Genomic DNA, 26,155 nt, shown 5'->3' with positions numbered 1-26,155 from the left:
TCCTCAGTTTTTTTTTTTTTAAATCAGCAATTAACTTACAAAAATTATAATCTTTTTCAACTTGGCAATGATTTTAAATGGGTAATACGATGCCTAGTATAGAACTTCTGAAGAGTACACATTCAAATGCTTTTAATCAAACTAAAAACACATTTTTTCTACTTTTGGGGGAGAAGTCGTTAAAAAACAAAAGAAAAAAAACCCAAAAAGAAATATAGGGACAATCATATATACGTAAATTCACTAATGAACTCAGGATTAAACTTTCAACAAAGTATTTACTAATTTAGAAAACCAAGCACATACCATTTGAAAATCAAAATAAACTAAATTTGATAATAAACTTCCTATATACAATGCAATCTCTACAATGATATTAAATATTATAATTGCTAAATTGGTTGGGTAAGATCAGATTTTATTAATTAATGCAAGATCTAGAAATAAATACCTAAGTATGTCTTTTTCTTGAATTTATAATCTAAAATGATGATTCACTTGTAAAGTTTATATATATGTAAATTAACAAAATTTATATAAAATAAACATTTAAATTATTTAAAACATTAATTAAGAAATGAAATTTAAAGTAGTCAACATTTTTATCTCACCTTAATGCCCTCTTCATCATTCACTCTGCGAATCATTTTTACACACATTTCTGTAATTTTTGGAAATGTTGGTTGTTCAATACAGATGTCTCTTAGAATCTTTATTACCCTTTTTCTGACACTGATACCAGTATCCTAGGAATAGAAAGGTATTTTAAACGTCAGCAAAATTGAGATGCTTAGGTGTGTGAAATTTGATAAAATGAAATCAGAAAATACCAACAAGCAGTATATACACTATTTATTAACATGATAAACATGGTCTATATATTTCCTTTTTATATGCTCTTTTATTAGTGTTACTATAAATTTAAGTTATTTTATTACACTGTCTTTGCTTTTAAAATATAATATCTAATACATGGAAAAATATAAAATAGCACTGAACACAAGACTAGAGTATAATAAGCTTGCCAAAATTAAATGGGATAACAAACATGAAACTTTTAGGACAGTGGCGCTTAAACAGCATATGAAGTATATTTAACAAAAATGTTTAACCTAACTCTTTCAAACCATTGTCACTATATTATGATTTATAGTAAATATAAGAAACAAAGGAACAGACTAAATGAAACAAAACCATGAGGAAATAACAATACTGGCTTGGCCATTTTATTACTTATTTATTTATTTTTTAATGATATTTTCCTTTTTTTAAAAGACTTTTTGATGTGGAGCATTTCTAAATTCCTTACTGAATTTGTTACAGTATTGTTTCTGTTTTATCTTTTGGTTTTTTGGCCCCAAGGCATGTGGGATCTTAGCTCCCTGATCAGGGATGGAACTTGCACCCCTGCATTGGAAGGCAAAGTCTTAACCGCTGGACCGCCAGGGAAGTCTCTGGCTTGGCCTTTTTAAATTAGTCAATGTCATGGTGGATGTGTGTAAAAAAGAGCTAGAGAATACTCTAAAATAGAGATGAGGGACTTCCCAGGTGGTGCACTGGTTAAGAATCCACTTGCCAAAGCAAGGGACACAGGTTCAAGCCCTGGTCCAGTAAGATCCCACATGCTGCGGAGCAACTAAGCCCGTGTGCCACAACTACTGAGCCTGTGCTCTAAAGCCCGCGAGCCACAACTACCGAGCCCATGTGCCACAACTACTGAAGCCCGTGTGCCTAGAGCCCATGCTCTGCAACAAGAGAAGCCACCACAATGAGAAGCCCGTGCACCGCAATGAAAAGTAGCCCCCGCTTGCCACAACTAGAGAAAGCCTGTGCATAGCAACGAAGACCCAACGCAGCCAAAAATAAATAAATAAATAAATATATATATATATATATATATATAAAATAGAGGTGAAATACTGTGGTGGCTACTTGGGTGTTCATTGTACTATTTTTCTTTAACTTTACAAATTTTCAGAATTAAAGCATTTTTAAAATAAATAAAAAGCACTGAACACTTATTGTGTAAAATTATTTCCATTATGCAATTTAGCAATTGTGAAAATATTTTAGGATACATTACTAAGGTAGACACTGTCAGAGTTCATTATACCTGAAAATCCTGAGGAGTTTGTCCTTCACTCTTGAAAAGAGTGAGGCACTAAAATGGAAAAAATTCTTCCACTCTTTCCTTAAAATTCTTTGTTTCCATCAAGATTTTATGCTAGTTGAAGATGAAATTATCTGTAACTCTCAGTCCCACTGTATTCTAATACTGGGCTAAAGGTGATAAAATAAACTCTTGTCATTTCAGAAATATCTAATCCTGTACCTAATGCATCTCTGTTGAGTTACAGAAGAAGTCAATATGTCCGCAGTGGGTGGTATGAAAATTCTACAGATAATTTGTAATGCCAATGTTTCCTTTCATTTTCCAGGGAAATACTTCAGGGCCAGAGAATTCAATGATATAGAAGAAAAGAATATCTTAGAATGGTGTTTCTTAAGTTTGGTCTTAAGACTCAAATGACTTTCTTGTTTAACTTGCAGGTATCTGAGCTTGTCATAATTCAGCTTTAAGGAAACATGCAAATACACATAACGGCCAAAAATACTGTCAGACACCAAAGTTCTATACCTAGTTCTCACTGAAACAATTCTTCCTGCTTATATACATACATATATAATTACTCTAGATTCCTGTCCAAAATATTTAACTATGCCATGTAGCTCCTATCATTTACTCATTGTAAACTGGCATAATCAAAAGGCAAGAGTAACTGGAAAAAGGAATCCAATTTTTGCCAATGATTTGTTTTACAATTCTGAGCAGCCCTCCTCTTGAAATATGTCCTTCTTTAGAAAGTTGCTATAGTTTACAGATTAGGTAATATAAATACATAATTGATATCTACATTTCTAGCTTAACATTTTTAAAAAGTGACATTAGGAAGGCAAAATTATACTCATAAATTACAATAAAAATGACATAACAAACATACCAATATTCTTTCAATCAGCATATCATAATACTGCTCAGCAAGCTGAGGTCGACAAAGGACAAATCGACCTAGTAATTCTACTGCTGCTTCTCTGACACTAGTGGAGTTATCCATCAATCGTCCATGAACTCCTCGCTGCATATCCAGCTAAAGAAAAATAAAGAAAATGTAATTTATACTAAGTAGAACTAATATTTTAATTTGAATAGAAAACTCAAATAAAAAGAATCATCTGTGCTCCTCTTTACCCTTGCTAGAATACTGGGGTCTACAGCAACAACCTCAGATAAACACTTCATGGCTTTTGTTCGAACGGCAATTGCATTTTCACCAAGAACTCGAAGGATCTGCCAAGCAAATATTGACATTTTCATCAATTTTAGAACACATAACATTTAACAAAATATAGAAAGAAAACACGCAAAACAATTAAAATAAATATCATATTCACTTTCCTTTAATTTTTATATAAGTGAGTAAAAGATCTGTTATCTTACTGATCCAAAGCTTTAACTTAAAACATGGTAAGGCATTCTATGCCTTAGGGACTTTCCTTTATCCTGGCATTCTCAATTAAACCTGTTTTTTATTGCTATGCTTCATCTGCAAGAACCTGTAGCCCCACTGAAACCTTCCTATCTGTAACTTTAATCAACGATATTTAGTATCATTTAAATAATAACTTGGAATTGAATATTTTTATAACACCAATCACTCTACCTATATACCATCACTCTACCTGTACCATACAGATACATATCCATTTATCTGTAAAACAAGAATCAATAGGTAAAAGGCATGCAGAACAAAGATATTTTAACAAATATGGAACACAGAAACAAATGTTACTTTCATGATTTTTTAAAATATCTGTTCTCAACAGTGAATAGACATCATACTCAAACACAAATAACCAGAATTAGAAAAATCAATTTCATTGTATAAGGAATTCTGGTCCAGTTTACCTGTGTCAAATAAATATCAAAGCTCTGGGCAAACGGCCTCATAGAGGCCAAGTATCGAACAATCAAACAAGCATCATCATAGTCCACAGTATCAGAGTTCATCCTGCAACAAAAAGTCATTAAATTTTAATTTATTTAATTTTTTTGAAAAGTAGGTAAATAGATATCAAAGAGATAACTGAAAAAGTAAAGATGTTTTCTCTTTGGATCTTACTTTAATGTGCTGAACTGAGAAGGTGTGGTTTTGATAATGCTTCTAAGAAACTTTTTCCGATTTTCAGCTCGATGCATAATTTGACCAGTTGTCTCAACTTCCTTTGCGTGATGTGTTCCTTCAGATGATTCTTCATCTTTTTGTGATTTCATTGCTTTTTCTGTTTCCAGAGTTGTATCACGGAACCACTGGGCTATATAGAATTTACGAGAAAACTGCAAAGAAATTTGGTGAGATTTGAGTTTGATGAAATTAGTAACAAAATTTCCAACCTACTGATAAAGTGTTCACAATCAGGAATACAAATATCAAGGTTTACTTTAAAAAAACTTCCATCAGATGAAGACAGATTTTAAGAAAGCTAGAACATTTAGAACATCTAAATGATAGAAAACTTATTATTTTACTTTGTCCTAACGGTTATATCAATGATGTCAAAAGATAATTTTATAAACACAACTGTATTAAGTCTACAATACTACTATCAACTACTTAACTAAGGACGGATCACACAACGAGTCAGTAAAATTAGAGAGAAGATGGGTCAACTAGAAAAGTTTAGAACACATGGATAAAATGCTGAAGGTAGAAGACTCTATAGTTATTTTCAAAATTTCACCTTACTTCTTCAAGAAATACATAGCCAATTATTATTGAAATATATTAACACTAAGGCACACCTATAATCTGTTCCTTTTAATCTGTTCCTGTTTTTTTTCACTTTTATTGAGAAATAATTGACATACATCACTGTATGATCTGTTCCTTTCCACAAAGACTGAAAACCTGCAGTAGTTGGCTGAACAGCTTAGTTATCTCCAACCTCTTTAGATGCATATCTCATCAATTAAAAAAAAAATTAAAAAGTACCCCAATATAGTGTATAAATTTTACATATAAACTTCTTATACTAATATTCTGGATACCTAATATATAAAAAAACAGAATTAAGGATTATATTTAAAAATAAATATAGACATAAAATTCTAATATTCTTTTTATATGCTAACAGATCATCTCATGCACCACCTGGACAAATGCTCTCACTTGGTCTCAAAGATAACCTATGGAAAGATTTCCAAATATTTCCCATGTCACACAATTTTAGTAAACTACAATATCTGTACCAGAATTCCATTTAAGACAAATCAATCCATAATCATTCTTTTCTGTTTAGACTATCATGTACCCCTGTTTTAAAAATCAAGATTCCAATACAACTTTCCTTTCACAACACTTCTCAATTTTCTTTCAGACCAAGTTTGAAACAAACATGTAAACTCTACAAAAAAAAGGGAGAACAGAATCCTACCACTAGTGAAGGATCAGTCTCAGTGTTTTCATCCAAGTAATCAAGCAATGCTTTTTGCAATTGTTGGATTTCATCTTCTCCTCCTGAAACCTACAAAATAAACCAAGTAGTAACAAAAAAGATATTACTAATGTTCTTTAACAAATCATCCAGTTGCATACACAAATCTGAGGGAAAAATCTGATAAATGATAAAAATAAAAATATAAGTATAGAAAGAAACAGAAGAATACTATTTTTGAAAAACATTATATATTGATAGCTGAAGTGTACTAATAGCTGAGGTTAGCCTTTATTTTTATGAACTACATGTTAACTTTCTTTAAAGAAGCTTGTAAGTAAGTAGCTGACATAATAATTATTAGAACAACGTGTATGTAAATCTTCAGAGGTAGGAAGGTCCTAGCACTGGTTTTCTGTTTGCTAAGAGATAACTCCAAACTTTTAATCTAGTAAATGGAAACTAATTATTGTCTGAATTATTATGTGTTACAGGTGTCTTTGGGATATTATTTTAAAAAAACATTCTGAAAGGGAAATATTTTTATTTGCAATTAACATAAAATAGTACTTTATTTCATGTAGGGTATTAAATATACAGTAGGTATATTTGAGCTGTGCATTTGATCTAGAATCAGAAAGGGACTGAGTCTTTAGTTCTGTCAAGAACAATACAGAAGCAGAAATTAACTCTGAGTTGACATTAATGTCTATAGCTTATTCTCTGGTTTACCATGTGAAATGCCAAATATATGGTTTAGAATATATCTAAGTAGAAAACAAAGATTAGAATAACCTATGTTCTTGGAGTATAGTGAAATGGATACATTGAGAAATTAGTCATGGCACTGTAAACTAGTACACTGTAAAGTTCCAAAAGCTTTTTGGAAGTATGTCAAGAGTCATAAAAATATTTAGCAAGGACCACTCCCCTCAAGTTTTACAGTGTACAATACATGGCCGTATGTGGCAAATAAGAGGTCCTAGGTCTACTCTCAGAAATACTGAAAATCACCTAGTTACCATTCTTCAATGAAAGGAATCAGCAATACTTGGAGAAATGGCTGATTCCAGGGCTGGCGCAAGAAAGTAAAAGATGAGTCTGAAACATCTTGTGCCACAAAGTCCTCAAGGAAAGATGGGAAGATATCAAAAAGATACAAAAGGCAGTTTAAAGGGGCTCCCACTAGTCAAATCTAGTTCAATTTGAGTGCTACAATGATGATAGCAACAAATGATAATCTATTAAATACAACAGGAATGGTAATATTCCATTAAATGGTAGTATTATATTAATGGTAATTTCTTGCTTTTCATAGCTGTACTGTGGATATTTAAGTGAGAGTTCTTGTTCGTGGAAAACATAAACAAAGCAGTGGTTCTCAAACTTCAGCATTCAACAGAATCACCTGGAGGGTCTGTTAAACCAGACTGCTTGTCCCCACCACCAGAGCTTCTGATTCAGTAGTTCCAGAGAGAGTCCTGAGAATTTGCATTTCTAACAAGTTCCTAGGTGATGTAAAACTTGGTGCTGCTTGTCCAGGGAATCACACTTTGAAATTCAGGGGTCATGGGGGCATCCTGTCTGCTCAAAATGGTTCAGAAGAAAATAAAAATGCATATATAGATACACATGCGTGTATATTTTGAAAAAGAATGATAAAGCAAATGTCAACCACTAAGGGATCTGGGTGAAAGATTAATGGGAGCTTTTTGTACTATTCTTAAAACTTTTCTGTAAGTTTAAAATTATTTCAAAATGCAAAGTATAGTAACAAGAAAAAAAAATTAGAGGCATTTGTCACGGCCAGCATGGATATGGTTATGGACATTAAAAAAAGAAAAAAGAGTAGAAAGAAAGTGAAAACATTGTGCATGGTAGGATTAGAGATTATTTACCTATCAATTTTCTTAAGTAACTTTTAGTATTACTACCACCTCGTCCATAGTTTAAAAAAAAAAAAAAGGTATTGTTAAACCAAATAGGAAATAGAATCATACATTCATAACAGTAGTTCACAAAAAGAAAAGTAAATTAAGGATTATATAAATCATTTGAAAGTTCCTGTTACACACAATTCACCCTACGGTATAAATTTTCTCAGTGGAGCTTTTGAAAAAGCCCATTTTTAGGAGTAAGATTTTATTCTGAATCTACAAAATGAAATGCAACACTAACATAAGAATATCTAAAAACAGTACTTAACTATTACTTATCCCCAAAATTTAAATTCTTTATCTCAATACCTGTTTTAAAATTCGTTCTATAGACCCTTGATCCATTTTGCTTGTAACAGCATCTTTCCTCAGTCGTGCAGCAACAGTTCCAAGGTAATCAAGAGATGCCACTCTTAAAGCCATCTCTGTTGACTTGTTACTGAATTGATGAACCTACACATGAAAAATAATTTTGTTTTAATTTAACCAATTTTTACTATTTTTAATAGCAACTTATAAATTCCAAATCTATGTTGTATTATTTGAAATTTAAACACTTTTTTCCCCTGTGATATTGTTCCACAAAGTAATTGACTTTTTAAAAAATTTTATTCTATTTTATTTTTTTGGTTGCACCCCAGAGCATATGGGATCTTAGTTCCCCGACCAGGGACTGAACCCAGGCCACGGCAGTGAAAGCCCAGGATCCTAACCACTAGGTCACCAGGGAACTCCCAGTAATTGCCTTTTGAGTTTCTGGAATTTTTAACATTTTCATTAAAAAAAAAAAAAAAAAAAAAAAATATATATATATATATATATATATATATATATATATATATATATATATATAAATTAAACCTTCTTAAGAACACAGTCACTTTCTTTAAATGTAGGCTAAACTCTATAAAATGGGATTATTACTGAGTAAGAATTTGTTAGGCTGGAATTCTGATGCCTATGAAAAATTATTTTGGTTTCAGAATAGTATTAAGTTTTCCAGCTGACAAAAAGTAAGGTCCCAAAAACTTTGTAACAATTGCACAAGTCCAAATGTAGTCTAAAGATAAAAAGAAAAATCACAATAGTATTTCTTTGCATTTCCCTAATACAATATTACATTAGGACTAAAACGTGTCATGTTTTTAGAAATACTCTTAAAGATGACAGAGTTCACATTAATCAGTTTCATGCTTTGAAATGAATTAACTACAATAACTTATGACTCAGTGTTGAGATGCTTTTAACTAACAATACCTCCAAACAAAACAAAACAAAACAAAAAACAACAACAAAAAAAAGTTTTTTAAAGTACTGTTATCTTATGCAATGAAATGAAAGCACCAAAAGTCACAACATTTCAAAGTTTCTACAAGGTACTGACAGTATTGTGTACAGTTATGCACATGCAAAAATAGAGATGCAATGGTCATATTTCCTTACACATTTTTAAAGAATTCATCATCTGTGAATCAGAGTACATCCTCATTATGTTGTCTTCTAGTAATCTAATAATCTTTAAATGCTATACTCTTACCAACAGTCTCCCTAACAAACTAAGGAGTAGTTCAGCAGCTGGCCATTCAGGCTTATTGACTGTTGAAAGAAGGTCTTGAACAAAATTTTCAAATAGTGGTCTGTAATCTTCTTCACCTTGCTTACTACCACATCTGTTCAAAGATAAATAATGGAAAGGCTGTGAATTTAGGTGACATGTTCACCAATATGACTAAAACTTTGTTAACTAAGTTTTTCTCTTCTCTCATATCTAAACATGGTATATGAGAGTACATTAAATAAAATATGGTTTAAAATGAATCTGTTTCAATCTTCATTTTTTCCCCTACTACAGGGGATTCACATTTATTGACATTAACATAATTTTCTGGCAAGTGTAACACATTTTAAATAATGACCACTGTTTTTCTATGAGATTACTATAAATTCTTATGAAAGCTAAGGAAACCTCTCTCCCCAAACTTTCCTATTCAATTAGAAAGTCCCAAAATTCACTGAAAAAAAATTATAGAATTTCAGTCTCGAACTTTAACTTCGGGAGTTCAACATATGAGCAAGTTCGTAAAATTTTAGATTTCTAATATTCTAATTTCCTCATTTTAAAGATAAGGAAATCAAGAGTCAGGGAGATATAGTCAAGGTTCAGATTACAGCAGGAAGTTGGATGTAATCTTTTACATAAAATAAATGAACTATTCTCTATATGGCGAAAATAAAAATCAGATTATGTTAATTTTACTCACTTTTTAAGGAAGATGGAAAGGAAGTTTTGGGCTGTTCGCATGGCTGTTTCGTAAGAATTGGTAATGACAACATCTTGGTCAACCTAGATTGAGAAAAATGAATTTATACAGATATAAGAAAGAACCAACATACAAGTTATTTCAGTTGCTATTGCCATGATATTACTGAATATAGGGGCAATACATTTAAATACTAAAAATCTTAACTATTATTTATAAAAAGGGAAGCTACAATTAGCATACTAAATATATTTCAATACTTCATAAAAACTAAATAAAAATATTGATAGAGTTCATTTTTATTTATTAAAATATGTTAAGAGTGACAAATGTGTTTAACAAATGAAATATCAACAGTTGTTTATCATGATCAGAACAATTCTGATTGAAAATATCAACACAAAAAGAATTTCAAAAAAAATTGCAAGCTCAAACTTTATGGAATGCTAGAATATAATACTAAAAAAATTCAACTCCTTCATTAGAAATTTAAAGACCAGGATATAAATAGTTAATTCAAAGTTGTGGAAACCCGAAAAGTGAATAAATATATGAAAAAGTTCACTAGTAACCAGAAAAATGAAAAATAAAACATGGTATCATTTCATACTAACCAGACTAGGCAAAATCAAAATGTAAGAATGTAAACTAGAACACCACTTTAGTGAGAAAACTGACAAGTTCCAGTGAAGTTAAAAGTGCATGTACACTATGATTTAATATTCTATTTCTAAGTATATCTAGAGAAACTTTTGCTTCAAGTTGTTGTATGTCATATATGATGTGTTTAACCTAAATCAAAAAGAATCTAGCATTAGTTACATGTATTAAAAACAATGGTGAGTGAAAAAATTAGCTGTAAATATGTCACTATATCATTTATGTAAATTAAAAAATTCTGTATCAAATTTATACAGATAAATAAATAAATAAATGGACGAAGATAAACATTCACCAATGGTAAGGAAAGAAAAACTGAAAAGAGAACAGTGAGATTAGGAGAAGGGGAGAACAGGGACCTCAACTTTTTTGATATTCATTTTATACTTTATTAACCAGTCACTTTATTATTTATTACTATACACACAGCCACGACTATAACAGAATTAGGAAATAAAATTATCTCTCTTTCTTTTGAACTTCTTTGAGGTAAAACTATAAAACTTGGAAAAATTTTAAGTGTTGATGGGTAAGAGTTACAAAACCAAAAGCAAATCTTAGCTATAAATTACTCAATAGTGAGGGCATACACTCATTTTCTGCATGAATTTAACATTAATTATATTAACGATTATTTACTGTATGTGATTATAGATACTGCATATTATAATTATAATATTATTCACTTTCACATTCAATATCTCACTTGAGTCTTACAACTTGTAATAGTAGGCTTGTTAGGTATTATCATTCCCATTTTATAGCTGAAGAAACAAACTCAGATTAAAATGATTTGTATGTTTCATGACTGGTGGATGTTAATAGTCAGGACAAGAACTCAAGTCTCCTAAAACTTAGTTTAATGCTCTACAAGGATCTGAAAGCCCAGTCATGAAGCCCTAATTAAGAACTTCAGTTTTATAAGAATGGCAGAGAATATAGTTGCTTCCTCCTACAAAAATATACAGTTTTAAAACTTACAAATGATTCCTTACTTTTTTATTTGAGTCCTCTTCTGAATTAGAGTCCTTCTCTGATGATGGTAAGTGTACCACACACTGAATTAGTTGTAAAACCAGTGCTGTAACCATCTGAATATACATAGGCTCTCCATCCATATCACTACTGTTTAACCTTTAACGGAGAAGAAAATATTTAAATCTTACAGAGTATGAAGAGAATTTCATTTTACATGTCATCTATGATCTGAAAGTTTCAGGATGCTTTCTTTACCAATATTTCTAGGCATTGTCTTTACTGCTTATAATAATGTCCTTAAGTCTAATTATTTCTAACTTATCAAAAAACCAACTAAATGCCTATGCATAGATAATTAAAATAGTCAAAGGAAAAATGCAGTATTTAATATAAAATTCTATACTTTATATATGTACTGCAGATTGAAAAATTATAACAAAAAATATCAAATATTTTTCAAAATGATTTTTAAAATGAGAAGTCTTCAGGATTTCCCAATGCCCAGGCATTCTGGTATTCATTTTCTTATTAAAATCTGCTACATAGTCAGCTCCTGATCATATGTTCGAGTATGAGCAACATAGAATATAAAATATTCTATGTTATAGAATATTTTATGACAGAATATAAAAAATCAAATTTTAAATCTTTTTGTTTAAAAGACAGTTAAAAACGTAAGAATTCCTTTAGATGTTGATAGCTTTTCTTCAGGTTTTAATGGACAATAGATGTTTATCAGTACACAGTCTAAAAAATTAAGATAAAAACAATTATTTTACAGAAGACAGCCTTCAAAGCAATCTAAATATAACCCTATAAGCTAGATCAACACATTTAATCAGCCAGGAATATTATAATGATAGTTATGAAAATGATGATGATTACCTATGCCAACAAAGGCAATAATGCTGACCACAGCGGTGGATAACATTCCTTAGTTACTCTGTGCTTAGTGATTAAGAGTGTTTAATCGTCATGCCTATTTTCTATACTTCTGTTAGAGTAATTTTTCAGCTCTCTTTTAAAAATATTATGTAATGACTTACTACTGTATAAAGGATTAAGTTCAAGTTCCTTCGTAAGGCTTATAAAATCCTTGAACTGCCTCTGACTCTGGAGCCGTATTTTCTATTGCTCTTCTCACAGGCCAATAGTTCTTAACCAGGGATGATTTTGCCCTTCAGAGGACATTTGCCAGTGTCTAGTGAAAATTTTGGTGATCGTAATTTGAAAAGGTGCGTTTCTTTTGGTATCTATTAGGTAGAGGTCAAGGATGCTGCTAAGCATCTTACTATGTACAGGACAGCACTGCAAATAAAGTATTATCTGGCCCAAAATATCAATAATGCCAAGACTGAAAATCCTTGCCACAGATCTTTACACTTGAGAATCACTGAACTTTTAAGTCTCTAAAATGTGCATTGTCATTTCTCACACCTAAGGTATTCTTCACGCTGTTCTGAGACTGAATTGCCTCTCTTTTATTTGATCATTAAAATAAAAATCAGACAGAAATGATAAAGAATAAATATATGATGGCTACAGTACAATGGAGTTCTTCATTATACTCGGACTTTGCTATAGTTAGTTACCTGAAGTTCCTTAAGCTCCTCTTGCTGGTAGGTAATCTTGCAAGTGAAGTAAAAATTTCTTCCAAAATTAACTGCCTATGTTTCTCATATCTTGAGAATACCTATTTAGTAATTATAAGATTCCAAATTAAGTTTGTTATAATTATTTGAAAATAAACAAAAATGATACTATACCATGTGATAAAAAATATTATCTGCCATTTAGAATGAAAATGTTTTCATCATCTTTGATGGCAATGACTTAATTTGCTCAACTTTTCTATCATTAATTATGACATTCTTGTAGAAGTCATAGTATGCTAGTTTCATCTAGAGGAATATGATATCTTGGGTATGAAACGTAAACCAAGATTTAAATGATTTAAAATAATTGATTTTACAGTAAATATTAAGGAATTATTAACTGAAATATTTTTAAATATTTAGAAGTGTTTGAAATCTAAGGCATACTAAAATAGTCCTCACGGAAAACTCAAATCTGCATTAGGTTTTGCACATTTGGATTGAATGATACCACTGTTATTTTTCTGAGAGATAACTAAAAATGTGAACTGATTATACTTACTGCAGTGACTAACTTAATGGCACACAACTGTAATTCACTGACATTTTCCACAAAAAATGGTGTTATTCCCATTGATGATACCTGCACAGACACAGACAGTAATCAGTACACATCTGTAACAGATTTCAGTAACATTCTACCTTACTAAACCCCAAAGCATTCATAAACTTCTGGAAAACACTGAGAGCATTTTCTTTTCCCTCATCAATCAGCACCTAGTTTTTCCTTTTGTTCCCTTTCACCCTCAAGCAAATTAGCACAGACCTTCCTTCATAGCTGCCATTCCTCTGTTCTCTAACTTCTGGATTGATAAATGTCACAGGAATGTAAAAAACAAAAAATAGTTCACTGTTCTGGAAGAAGCATCCTGACACATTTTAAAGGAAATGATCATTTATCTTTCAAATAATTTACAGTTTAGAATTTATACTACATTCACCTGTCTTCTGCCCCAAATGTTTCTTTTTAAAACTTCTCTAGACTCATTTCTTCCATTTAGATATAAAATACTCTGAATGGAAAAAATTAACATAGTGCTGGTATTATTATTGAGTGAGTGAGGTTTTATACTGAACTCAATTAGGTCCCTTATTCTCCTTTATTTTTTTGGTCTAGAAATATGGAAAATGCTTGAAAAAAACTTACCTGAAGAATTGTTGTGTCTGTAAGAAGCTGTATTTCTAGTAGTTCTGATAAGCTGCTAACAATGTCACAGACTTTATTATAAAGCATTACTATTACTCTCTGCTTATGGGTAGAACATTTAGCCCGTTTTGCCTTTGAACTTAATAAGCCTCCTAAAATGAAAAAAAATTCAAAACAAGGAATATATCAACTTGTAATAATGTTTATTAAAAAGTAATAAAACTGCTTTCTGAATTAAAAGTACACACCTTTTTTTCCCACTATATAAAAATACAACCTGGCAAATAAAGCTGTCTATTTATTAAAAGAGAAAATTATTCTTTAGGGAATATTCAGTTAGAAAGTCAACATTCTTATAACAGATAATTCATGGTACACTTCAATGGTTATTAAATTCTTGTATCTTAAGGATTACTTTATTTCTATTTTTTTCCACTGATTGGAGGATATTAAGATTATATTTCCCTTGAGATCAACTTGCAATAATTAAACAACAGGTAATTAACAGTAGGTATTCGTGATCCAGGTTTGCTCTCCTCTCTTTAAATGTATACATGTTAACATACATGACTCATTTATAAAGATTATAAATAAGAGAAAGAATTATATATTTTTATTTTTTTTAAAGATTGATTGATTGATTGATTGATTGCTATGTTGGGTCTTCGTTTCTGTGCTAGGGCTTTCTCTAGTTGTGGCAAGCGGCCCGGGGCCACTCTTCATCGCGGTGCGCGGGTCTCTCACTATCGTGGCCTCTCTTGTTGCGGAGCACAGGCTCCAGATGCGCAGGCTCAGTAGTTGTGGCTCACGGGCCTAGCTGCTCCGCGGCATGTGGGATCTTCCCGGACCAGGGCTCGAACCCGTGTCCCCTGCATTAGCAGGCAGATTCTCAACCACTGCGCCACTAGGGCAGCCCGAATTATATATCTTTAATCAATCCATTTTGTAGATAATATTTTGGGTAAAATTTGGGGGAAGTGATAAATGGAACCAGAAGCTACTGTTATCTGGGAAAATCTCAGACCAGTAGAAATTACTTATTATTATATATAAATAGTTGCTAAAGAAATTATCACTGAACAAGTACTGGATTAAAACAAGTTCTATATTCTAGTCAAATGTAAGTCAGTGTTTATTACAATTTATATAATCAAACAATTTTGGTGCCATTTTAAGTCACTGCAATCTGACCCATCCGACGTGGTAAAATTATATAACAGGTAATTTTGATGTTATACTAAAAAACTATCAGTATAAATGGGCAAACTAACCTCCATGAGGATCTAATCTGTAAACAGGATCATACTGAGGATAAAGTGTATTCTGCAAATGAAATTTAGTGTACTGTATAACTCTTTCGATTACATCCTCAATATATACAGCTTTTGGCATGTTAGGGGATGTCATAATGTTGATAGTTGTAAGACAGGCATCTGCTGATTTTGTCACTCTCTCCATAATAAGGTCTCTCCATAACCTTTCTTCTTCTTCAGTATCATTATTCTATAAAACAGTACATTGTTAATGAAATGGAAATAAACACAATTATAGGTTAAAATATTTTTTAAAGATTATAATATATTTGATTTTCACAGGTTGAAAACGTGGTGAGAGTTATGGTGTGTGTATATTTAAAGAATATCAGGAATGAAGTACAAATACTTATATTACATTAAGTATGATTTTTGTTTCAATGTTTTCAAACATAATGTACTCTTATCTCCTAATTTCACCACTAAATGTCATTCCAATAACAAACTTATAGTTATGTTTATCTTCTGTGTAATTTATTCAAATCTATGATTTTAGCTAAAGATCATAATTATACATAAATCATTTTGTGTTTGGGGTTAAAAACATTATGATAATATTAAAGCTTTTTAGTTCTGCTTGCTCTTGTGAGAGTAAAACAAAAATTAACAACAAAGGATAGACCTTTATTTAAAAGTAGTAAAATGTTATCGACTCAATCATTCCTAATAACTGTTTTTCAACAATACTGTATTTTTGAAACTGAGATTAAAAAGTGGTGATTATGTAGACTACTGAAAACATAACTTATTTTCTAAAATAGATAATTCAACAACTGACAGACTATATTTTAATTTACATATCCGCAACCTGCATTACAATTGGGAAAAAGTGCTTTTAATCTTACTTTTAAAGTGAAAATTCTTCTATCACATCCTTAGTTATGAAATATCAACTTTATGTTCTAGGAATACTTTTGTATGCATGCTATTCAAAGCTTATAACATTGGGAAAAGGAATAAATAAAAGTATAATATTTGTAAAACACAGAAGGGCTTTCTAAATCACTAATGCCTAAAAACTCAATCTCTAACTTTCTTTCATTTTACTACTTACATACCTACTTAAAAAAATAAAGTAACTTTTCTTTGATATTGAAATTGCTGTTTCAAAGAGTCAGTTTAGGAGGTTCATCACTCATATCAAACATTAAGGCTTAAATGCAACACACTAAACAGTGCTAAGGTTTTCAGGAATGAAAATAATTTCATTAAAACTGAGTCAGCCAGTTCTCCAGAACTGTCGATTCTTGATATTTACCACAATTTCTTGCCAAAGTGTTTTAAATAAAACTTGTAGACTAAAGATGTAGTATATTGCCACTATAGGTCCTCTAATCCCTTAGTTTCTATGATTCAAAAACTAATTTAAAAAGGGCATTGGAAAAATATGGATATATTTAATAAAGCATAGAAATACCACCTGAGATTATTTCTCTACATTTTTAAATTCCATGTAGATCACTTAGCACTCCTGTGGCTTCTGCAAACATCAAGAACATTTCCCTCACGAGATATAATCCAGTGCATGTGCTAAATACATATAGTATGTATGTACATATGAGAATGGAAGTATTATCTACCAAAACTGTTAACAGTGGTTACTGCTGGATGAAAATTGAACCTTTCTGTTTTTTGTGTTTTGAAAAATTTCTATAATACACTACTTTTGTAATCAGTCATTTAAGAATAAAGAAATTTCATTAACTCAAAACATTCCCAAATCCTTATCTCTTGCATTAAATTCCTATGAGCATTAGTGTTTGAATTCATTAATGTTAGACACCAAGATCAATTCAAATGCACATATGATTTTGAAAGTCTGCTATAATGCTAGGAAGGTAGATCTCAGTTCATAAACCATTATACCATGTTGCCACTGCTTTTGATAAAACATACTAAAATGTAATGACAGTTGCAGTTAACATTTATTGAGAACTTATAATGTGCCAGACATTGTTGAGCAGGTTACATGAATTAATTTATTTAATATCCTTTCAACAACCATTTGAGCTAGATATAAAAACAATACATAAGGATTCACATTTTAGGATACATTAGGAAATCACCGTAAGGTTTCCAACTATTTATTTCTCTAGGGAAGGTCAAGGAAAAGAATTACTACCTACTAACATTTTATTTTCATTTTATAAATGAAAAGACATTTGAAACACTCATCCACTTACAAAAGGAAGAGCATAATGTAAGATTAAAGAATGGTCTTTTGAATTGAATGACTTTACATCTGTTACTATTCTTATTTGTATCAAAGCTGTGAATTGATAATGTGTAACATTAATTTTAAACAGCTAAAAATCCAATTCTAACTGCAAGGCTAAATGTGAACTAGTAAATGTGGTAACAAGCTCAAATTAATGAAATTTGGAATTTTCCCTATAAACCAAAGTTCCATATGAAAAATTTTACATCTTAACAACAGAAAGGATAAAATTAACAACATGGATCTTAAACTTACATGATTTAACAAAGTGGAGAGCTTCGACCCATCTTGAATATTCTTCTCCAAGATATTTAGGACTTTCACAGTTTTGTCAGTGGAAAGCTAAAATTGAAGCATAAATTCTTTCATCAATCACTGGTAAACGTAATAAATTATTCAAGAACTATTCTGTACAATTATTCCTTTTGGCCAATGGAATATACAGCATTAACACCCTCTTAAAGAGTGGAAAAACAAAACTTTCCTACTTAGATCCTCTACTAAAATCTGATTATGCAGAGAACTTAATTATTTGTTTTTGAAAGACAGAATAGCAAACACAGAATGGGCACATATGTATGCTACTAACTCAAATCTTACCACATAGCTAGTTAAGACTGAATTTGTTCTGATGTCTGGCCCCCTGCTCTTATGAAAGTGACACTGAACATGCATACGAACACACAGGCACAAACACACACTCTCTAAACATTTCATCTGTTGAATTAATTATAACATGGTTTCCACACCACAATGTTTTTTAGCGGGTGTCTTAAAATCCCAGGTAATATTTTGAATAACAGAAGCCTGAATCTGAGAATGATAAAAGTTACAAATGTGGTAACACTGCTTTATTTGGTAGAAATTTTTCTTATTTTTAAGATATCTGTTTCATTTCTTACAAATAATGTTTTCTGTATTTAAAAAATTAATAGTTGATTTAGAGGTTCTGCGAGGAAGCAACTGTTACTCATTCCCTTGATTGAATAGGTCTCCTTTTAGACTCTTATCATGCAGCTAGGACTCTTACTGGAATCAGCCAGAAGAGTCAAATGGGAGCATCAATAGAATAACTTGACATTAAGTACATTTTGATTATTCGTAGGCTGGCTTACAGAAAAAATTTCCCCCAAATATTGCTTTAGATAATTTCACAAGAGATTAAACTACTGAGACTTTTGGTAAACTGTCCCATGCTTTGAAAATATTCAGCAAATTCACCTTTTGAAATAGAAACATTAGCTACATGTAACTATAGAACTTAGGAAATAAAACCTAAGATTGGCATTGGCACTTCAGAAAACTGAAGCCATATTCCTGTATACAAAAGAAATCAACATATCCCTCACTGCACACAGTAATAGCAATGTGAACTAATAGCACATTAATTCTTGGTTAATTATGTGATATGTCTGTATAGCTTTAAAAACCAAACTCAAGGAACCTTTGTGCACTGTTGGTAGGAATGTAAATTGGTGCTGCCACTATGGAAAACCAGTATGGAGGCTCCTAAAAAATTAAAAATAGGGGCTTCCCTGGTGGCGCAGTGGTTGGGAGTCTGCCTGCCGATGCGGGGGACACGGGTTCGGGCCCTGGTCTGGGAGGATCCCACGTGCCGCGGGGCGACTGGGCTCGTGAGCCGCAACTACTGAGCCTGCGCGTATGGAGCCTGTGCTCCGCAGCAAGAGAGGCCGCGAGGGTGAGTGGCCCCCGCTTGCCGCAGCTGGAGAGAGCCCTCGCACAGAGGCGAAGACCCAACACAGCCAAAAATAAAATATTAAAAAACAACAACAACAACAACAACAACAAAAACCATGAAATGGGGAGTGATGGCTAATGGGTGCAGGGCTTCTTTAAAAAAAAAAAAAAAAAAAAAAAATTAAAAATAGAACTACCATATAATCAAACAATTCCACTTCTGGGTACATATCTGAAGAAAACAAAAACACTAACTTCATAAGCTATATGCACCCCCATGTTCAGTAGAGCATTATTTACAATAGCCAAGACATGGAAGCAACCAAAGTGTCCACTGGTAGATGAATGGATAAAGAAAATGTAGAAAATGTGGCGTGTGTGTGTGTGTGTGTGTGTGTGTGTGTGTGTATTCAGCCATGAAAAAGAAGGAAATCTTGCCATTTGCAACAACATGGATGGACCTTGATGGCATTATGCTAAGTAGTCAGAGAAAGATAAATGCAATTATGATATCACCTATACGTGGAATCTAAAAAAAAGAATTCATAGATATAAAGAACACATTGGTGGTTGCTAAAGGTGCGAAGTGGGGGTGGGTGAAGTTGGTGAAGGTGGTCAAAATGTACAAATTTCCAGTTATGAGATAAGTAAGTCCTGGGAATATAATGTACAGTACAGTGACTATAGGTAATAATACTGCAGTTTATATTTGCAAGTTGCTAAGAGAATAGAACTTAAAGGTCTCATCATAAGAAAAAAACTGTAACTATGTGTGGTGATGATGTTAACTAGATTTACTGTTGTATCATTTTGCAATACATACAAATATTGAATTGTTACCTTGTACACCTGAAACTAATATAAATGAATACAAAATGAATAAGTGATTATATCTTAACTTTGGAAAAAACATTAAAATATTTCCCAGTCTACTTTAAAACTCAATAAATAAGTTTAATTTGTTGAGAGGATAAATTCTTCAGGTAAATATAGTCTTCTATTAATTCTTTTACTATTCTTGGAGAACAAATCATTATCTCTACATTATAGACTAAGAAACTTAAGACTTAGAGTAGATAATTCTGTATAAGAGGAGCCTGATTAGAAGAGGAGGAGAGAGGATTTGTCTTGAAATTATATTTGCATAGCAATCATGCAGTGGTTTAGGGGGTGACTGGTAGCTCATAAAGATTATGGGAAGCTAGCCCTTGATGCTGTCACTATTGTTTAAAGTTATTATATTAATGAAAAAAATATTCTGCTATTCCATTAGTGCAATGAGACTACTCAGCAACAGAGAGCTCAGAGGAAAGACAACTCACGAAAGTCATTATAAAGCCTACAGCAATGAGGTTCTGTACTTATTAACAATTAATGTGTTAACAGACATAGAGAACAGACTTGTGGTTGCCAAGGGGGTGGGGGAGTGGGGAAGGGAAGGACTGGGAGTTTGGGATTAGCAGATGCAAGCTATTATATATAGGATGGATAAACAACAAGGTATGGCACAGGGAACTATATTCAATATCCTGTGATAAACTATAATGGAAAAGAATCTGAAAAAGTATATAGATGTATAACTGAATCACTTTGCTGTAGAGCAGAAATTAACACATTGTAAATCAACTATACTTCAATAAATAAACTAAAAAAAACTCCAACAATTAATGTGTTAAAACCGTGGCTTTACTCTTTCACCAATGTAAATGGCTAAAGGAAATGTCAAAGAAAAATTTAGTGTATTTCTGCATTTAAATAATCTAAGTATGTGAGACAATGAAAAAATAAACAGTGACAAAAATCCAGGACTGTGCCTCTTTCAATGCAAAAATGATTTTCTTTAGAATGATTGCAGAATATTTCTTTGATTCAAGCTTTGTTGTTTTTTTTTTTTTTGTTATTTTTTTTCTAAGAAATAATTCTGGGGACTTCCCTGGTGGCACAGTGGTTAAGAATCCGCCTGCCAATGCAGGAGACACAGGTTCGATCTCTGGTCTGGGAAGATCCCACATGCTGTGGAGCAACTAAGCTGTGTGCCACAACTACTGAGCCTGCGCTCTAGAGCCCGAGAGCCACAACTACTGAAGCCCACGCACCTAGAGCCCGTGCTCCTCAACAAGAGAAGCCAGCGCAATGAGAAGCCTGTGCACCACAAGGAAGACCCAATGCAGCCAAAAATACATAAGTACAATAAATAAATTTATTAAAAAAAAAAAAGAAATAATTCTGTTACACTCTCAGAAGGCAACCATGAATTTTCTTTTCATCATTACTTACTTTATGTAAACTTTGCAATTTACCTTTAAAACTTTAATTTCAATTAAGTAAAGTTATAAATTTTACTGTAATAGATACCTTATCCATTATACCCATTGCTTTAATTTTAGCAGATTCACTGCCAAGTTCGTTAAGCTGATGTTTTCCTAACAGCAGTTCCTGAGGAATTTCATCATCATCACCTGAAAAACCAATCCAAACACACACAGTTTAGGTAAAAGAAACAGCTCAAAATAGTAAGCTTTACTTCTTAATAATTTCTGGATATACAAACAGATATAAACAAACTAAAATAACATCCTAGGACGCCTCTGTAAACCTCAAGCAAACCCTGAATGAAAGGGGACAGGTTAAAATTAGAGCTCTGACTAAGATGGGAAGATGAGATATCTTATCTTTACTACTTTATGACCCTTCTCAACCAAACTCTCTGCCCCAGGAGGCTGACCTGTATGGACTACATCAACAGTCTCCCATGCCCTCTGGCTTCTGTTTGGGTTCAGCCAGTGGGTTGCCCTGTCAGAAGATCAAAGAGAAGGAGAGTGAGGTCAGGGTATTTATATCCCTGACTCCTTCCTTGCAAGGTCTGCTCAAGCTGCCTATGTCCTCTGACCAAATGATTACTTCTTTTTTCACCGCAACCTATTCTACAACTTTTTTTCCTTTTCCTATTGACTGAGTTCTGTTGATTTCACTTTACCCTTGTTCCTTTGGGTGTAGGGATGGTGAAAGTTCCAAGTCTGGGTTTTGGCTGTATTCTGCCCCCATCTTTGTAATCAGTCTCTTTGTAAATAACTCCTTCTCAAATTATCCTAATTTGAGAGTGCCATATGACTTCCTGTTGGGATCTTAAATGACACGGAAGACAGTTTCCCAGCACAGAACTGGAAAGTTTTAGAAATGATGAGATAGATATTTCAAATAATGGGGAAATGCATTAATGATACTTAGGCAAGTAACTGTCACAAAAACAAATACTTTTAAAATAAAGGGTAATATACCTTTTAATGCATTTTCAAATAGATGTACTAATATCAGAATTATTGTACACCATCTAGCTTTTGTATAAATTAGTGTATCTACTGAAAGTGGCATAAAATTGTTGAGAGTACCTCTAAACACTGTAAGCAGTGTTTTTTATAAGCCTAACACCTTTAGATCTATAGATATGACCTTTACATATTACCGTAAATGTAATATTACATTAATCCTATTGTATTCTGATTGCTTTTCTATTTTGTTTTCCATATTAGATTCTGTATTACTTAAAGCCAGGGGTTGGGGTATTTATCTCTGCACCTCTAGCACTTAACGTACTACTGACAAACAGTAATTATTTAATAAATATTGGCTTTTAGAATAAATTAAATATGTTCCTATTTCTGCATCTTTGCTCATATTAGTACCCATCTTATCTAGGGCCAATTCAAGTTTCATCTGCATAAAGGCTTCCCTAATTACTCTAACCTACTGTGGTAGCTGCACTCTCAGGACTCTTAAAAAAACACTATCAACACTTAACTAATTTAACACTTGATTTTTATATCAAAGTTTTCAGTTACTTGATAACACAGACTAGACTTGACTCCACAGCTAGGTTTCAAGTTTCTTAAGAGCACAGACCATGCCTCTGTACCCACTAGAGTAACTGGCAGAAAGCTTAACACATAGGTAAATAAATATATCTTAAATTCAGTTTATATTTAGAGGTAAACAAATATATTTTAAAATGATTTTACCAAATGCAGTAAAATCCATATCTTCTAAATTATCCAAAATATTCTCTATTGAGGCTGTGAATCTCTTAAAAGTTGAAGAATCCATCATTTCTAGAACAGAGGAAAAAAAACCCAAAACTTATTATCCACATTCCAAGTAGAAAACTGAAGTTGAAGACTATGAATAAAGACAAACTAAAATGTTACCTTCAGGTGTTAATTTTGGTTCATAAGCTTTCCGCTTCTTCTGTTTTTCTTTTTTCTTCATTTTTCTAGCAACTAAAATGAACAAAAAGAAATACTGAAATGCAGTAATTACAACTTAAAATATATGTATTTGTTTCTACTTTCTTCCTGAACATTAAATACTTTAACAATAATCATTGCCAATCCAAACTTTTGTCTTGATTAAAAATTAGTTTTTAATTAGTTCATAAAAAAGGTATAAAAATTCTTCAAAGTTAAAGCCCTAAATTTAAAATCAGCTTATGTAAGAAATCCGTTGACACTGATGAATTACCCTCACTAAGGCTGGGAGGAGGAGAATAATCTTCCATGTCAGAATCTGACGGGCTTCGGTTTCGATAACGACCACCTGAACTCCTTCTTCCTTCATGAGAATGGCCACTTCTCCTATGATCCCCAGAGCTTCTTCTGTCACGCTCTTCATATTCCCAAGCTTTATCATCATCTTTTTTATGTCGTTTCCTAGAGGCTAGAAGCAAATCCCCATGACAAATAATTTACCTCGTTTAAAAGACTATTAAAACTTGTACTTTAAAAATGAATTACATGGAAGAAAAAATCTTCATTGTGTGGATCTAGGAAATTATGAATCATTCTGTTTAAGCAGAAATATAAATTATGGTACAGAAATGGTATCACTTATTTTAGCATTTATCTAGATTTAGAAAATTTTACATGAAATGGGTTTGCTAATAAATGTAGATAGGAATGTTCTGGGAATTAAACCACAGTGCTCATTTCAAAGAGGTATTCAGTGAGTCAGTAAAGATAATATCTAAACTTCAGGGTTAATTAAGACATATAAAACAAACTTTATCTAGAATTTGGATAAAAACCAGAAACACCTTTAAGCATTTGGATTGTTGATGGGGAGTGGGGTTTGGAGGAAAAGTAAACTGTTGAGAAAGTGTTACAGAATGTGGGTAACCATGCATACTGTCAATTAACAGCCAAGTTAAGCCCACAACTCAGCTATAAATTCAACAAACTCTGATAATCTAACATCGCAAACTACAAAGACAGAATAAACCTGTATAGTTGTAAATACTCACATATTGAATTCCGTTCTCCAACAATATACTTGCTTAAACCCAAGGAGACATCTTGTAAGCTTATGCATGCTAGGTAAGCATATTTATGTATGTTACCTTCAATCCCTTCCCCATTCTTCCAGAGGTATAAGCATTCTGCTAAAATCATCAGTACTGACAGGAGCCTCTAGGCAGAACTGGCAAACAGATCTCATCTGACACATCAACTCTGATCAACTGGTAGTAGCTGCCTAAAGCATAATGTTGAGAATAATTCTGAGCCCTGAGACAAAGCACCATATTTCAGCAAGAAAGACTGATTGGAAATGCCTGTCCAGTGAGAACTGGAGGGAATACAAGTGAAAAATATTTACTATACCTGCTCTAGAGTATAAGCACTACCAAGTTAAAACCAGGACAGAGAACTGATATGTTCTACATCTTGGGATCATACACTGGTTGTTGGAGTGACCACTTGTTGCTGACAGTGAATTACTTTCTAGTCTGTTAATCTGAATCTGACTCCCTTGCTTTCTTGTGACTCGCTTCTATTCTGAATCCTTAACTATGATCAATACCCAAGTATTTAAGACAAAACTCTTGCTTGAGTCCCTAGTCCCCCACTTGGCTTAGATTTAAGGATGCCAACCTTTGGCCCATGCACTCTATGCTTATGCCGATGTCCTTCTGTGTGGGTAATCAATGTCTATACCTTGGCTAATCTTACCTTTATATGCTGCCCTAGCTATTCCTATTCAAGAATCTACTGACAGCATGGCAAAGATAATTTTCTTTCCTCTTCTTTGTGGTCATAGGTGTGGCATAGCAAGAGGACGAATGTAGATGGATGTATTTAAATCTTCAGTGATTTTCTTCATAATGAGGCAAAAATTTGACTATGAAATATATGAAGGAGAGGCAGGATTTCCCCCCTTTTATGATGAGTGTGCCCCAGAACATTCTCTTAGTGAGGGATTGTCTCATATACTAATAAAAGTAGGTGTGTATGCGTGTGTCAGAGAAACAGGTCGTTTATGTATAGCATTCACTAAATGTTTTTTCAACAAGTACCAAAATACCTACTTTGAGGAATGACAACTAACAAGCAAACTTGTTCAGATAGTAGTATTCTATGACCTCAAATATGACCTAGTTAGTCTTTTTGAATTTTAATTAATTTCATAAGAAATCTATTTCAATCCTTTAATTCTATGAGTAGAAAATGCTTGAAAAATCCTATAGTTAGCAAGTACATACAATATGCTGTATCGGTGGTAATTTTTATAGGTCATGGAGATCTTTTTTTCACATTCATTAAACTAAGCAATTTGAAAAACAAGGAATGGCAAACTAAGAAAAAAAACCCCCACATCTTCTATGATACACTGTATGCTGCAATAAGGTTCTATCAGGATCCCAATTCATTATGACTAGTCTGTTCATTCTCTATATGTCTTGTTACCCTGGAAGAAGCAGGGGAAGAATTCAACAGAGAGGTATGTAAAATATGACTTAGGTGTTTT

The 26,155-nt window shown here is 32.4% G+C and overlaps 1 protein-coding gene across 3 annotated transcripts in view; it reads right to left on the bottom strand.

Moving 5' to 3' along the window:
* The window catches only part of NIPBL (NIPBL cohesin loading factor), a 200,703-nt gene that overhangs the window by 43,836 nt on the left and 130,712 nt on the right, over positions 1-26,155 (bottom strand). For 2 of the 3 annotated variants that reach the window (XM_059916247.1, XM_059916245.1), the window contains exons 12-30: positions 23,876-24,070; positions 23,563-23,634; positions 23,377-23,466; positions 21,716-21,819; positions 17,918-18,004; positions 15,403-15,634; positions 14,132-14,283; positions 13,487-13,567; positions 12,922-13,022; positions 11,347-11,485; positions 9,692-9,774; positions 8,968-9,100; positions 7,740-7,883; positions 5,494-5,583; positions 4,182-4,396; positions 3,968-4,070; positions 3,251-3,349; positions 3,003-3,149; positions 612-746 (exon numbers count right to left, since the gene is read on the bottom strand). In XM_059916247.1, the coding sequence (XP_059772230.1) occupies positions 612-746; positions 3,003-3,149; positions 3,251-3,349; positions 3,968-4,070; positions 4,182-4,396; positions 5,494-5,583; positions 7,740-7,883; positions 8,968-9,100; positions 9,692-9,774; positions 11,347-11,485; positions 12,922-13,022; positions 13,487-13,567; positions 14,132-14,283; positions 15,403-15,634; positions 17,918-18,004; positions 21,716-21,819; positions 23,377-23,466; positions 23,563-23,634; positions 23,876-24,070 (2,402 nt within the window). The remainder of the gene's footprint in view (positions 1-611; positions 747-3,002; positions 3,150-3,250; positions 3,350-3,967; positions 4,071-4,181; positions 4,397-5,493; positions 5,584-7,739; positions 7,884-8,967; positions 9,101-9,691; positions 9,775-11,346; positions 11,486-12,921; positions 13,023-13,486; positions 13,568-14,131; positions 14,284-15,402; positions 15,635-17,917; positions 18,005-21,715; positions 21,820-23,376; positions 23,467-23,562; positions 23,635-23,875; positions 24,071-26,155) is intronic. The other variant, XM_059916246.1, reaches the window with a different exon arrangement.

The sequence above is a fragment of the Balaenoptera ricei genome, chromosome 3 (genome assembly GCF_028023285.1).
Source record: "Balaenoptera ricei isolate mBalRic1 chromosome 3, mBalRic1.hap2, whole genome shotgun sequence".
NCBI lineage: Eukaryota > Metazoa > Chordata > Mammalia > Artiodactyla > Balaenopteridae > Balaenoptera > Balaenoptera ricei.
The sequence above is the reverse complement of the archived record's forward strand: the minus strand, read 5'-3'. Positions and strand labels throughout refer to the sequence as shown.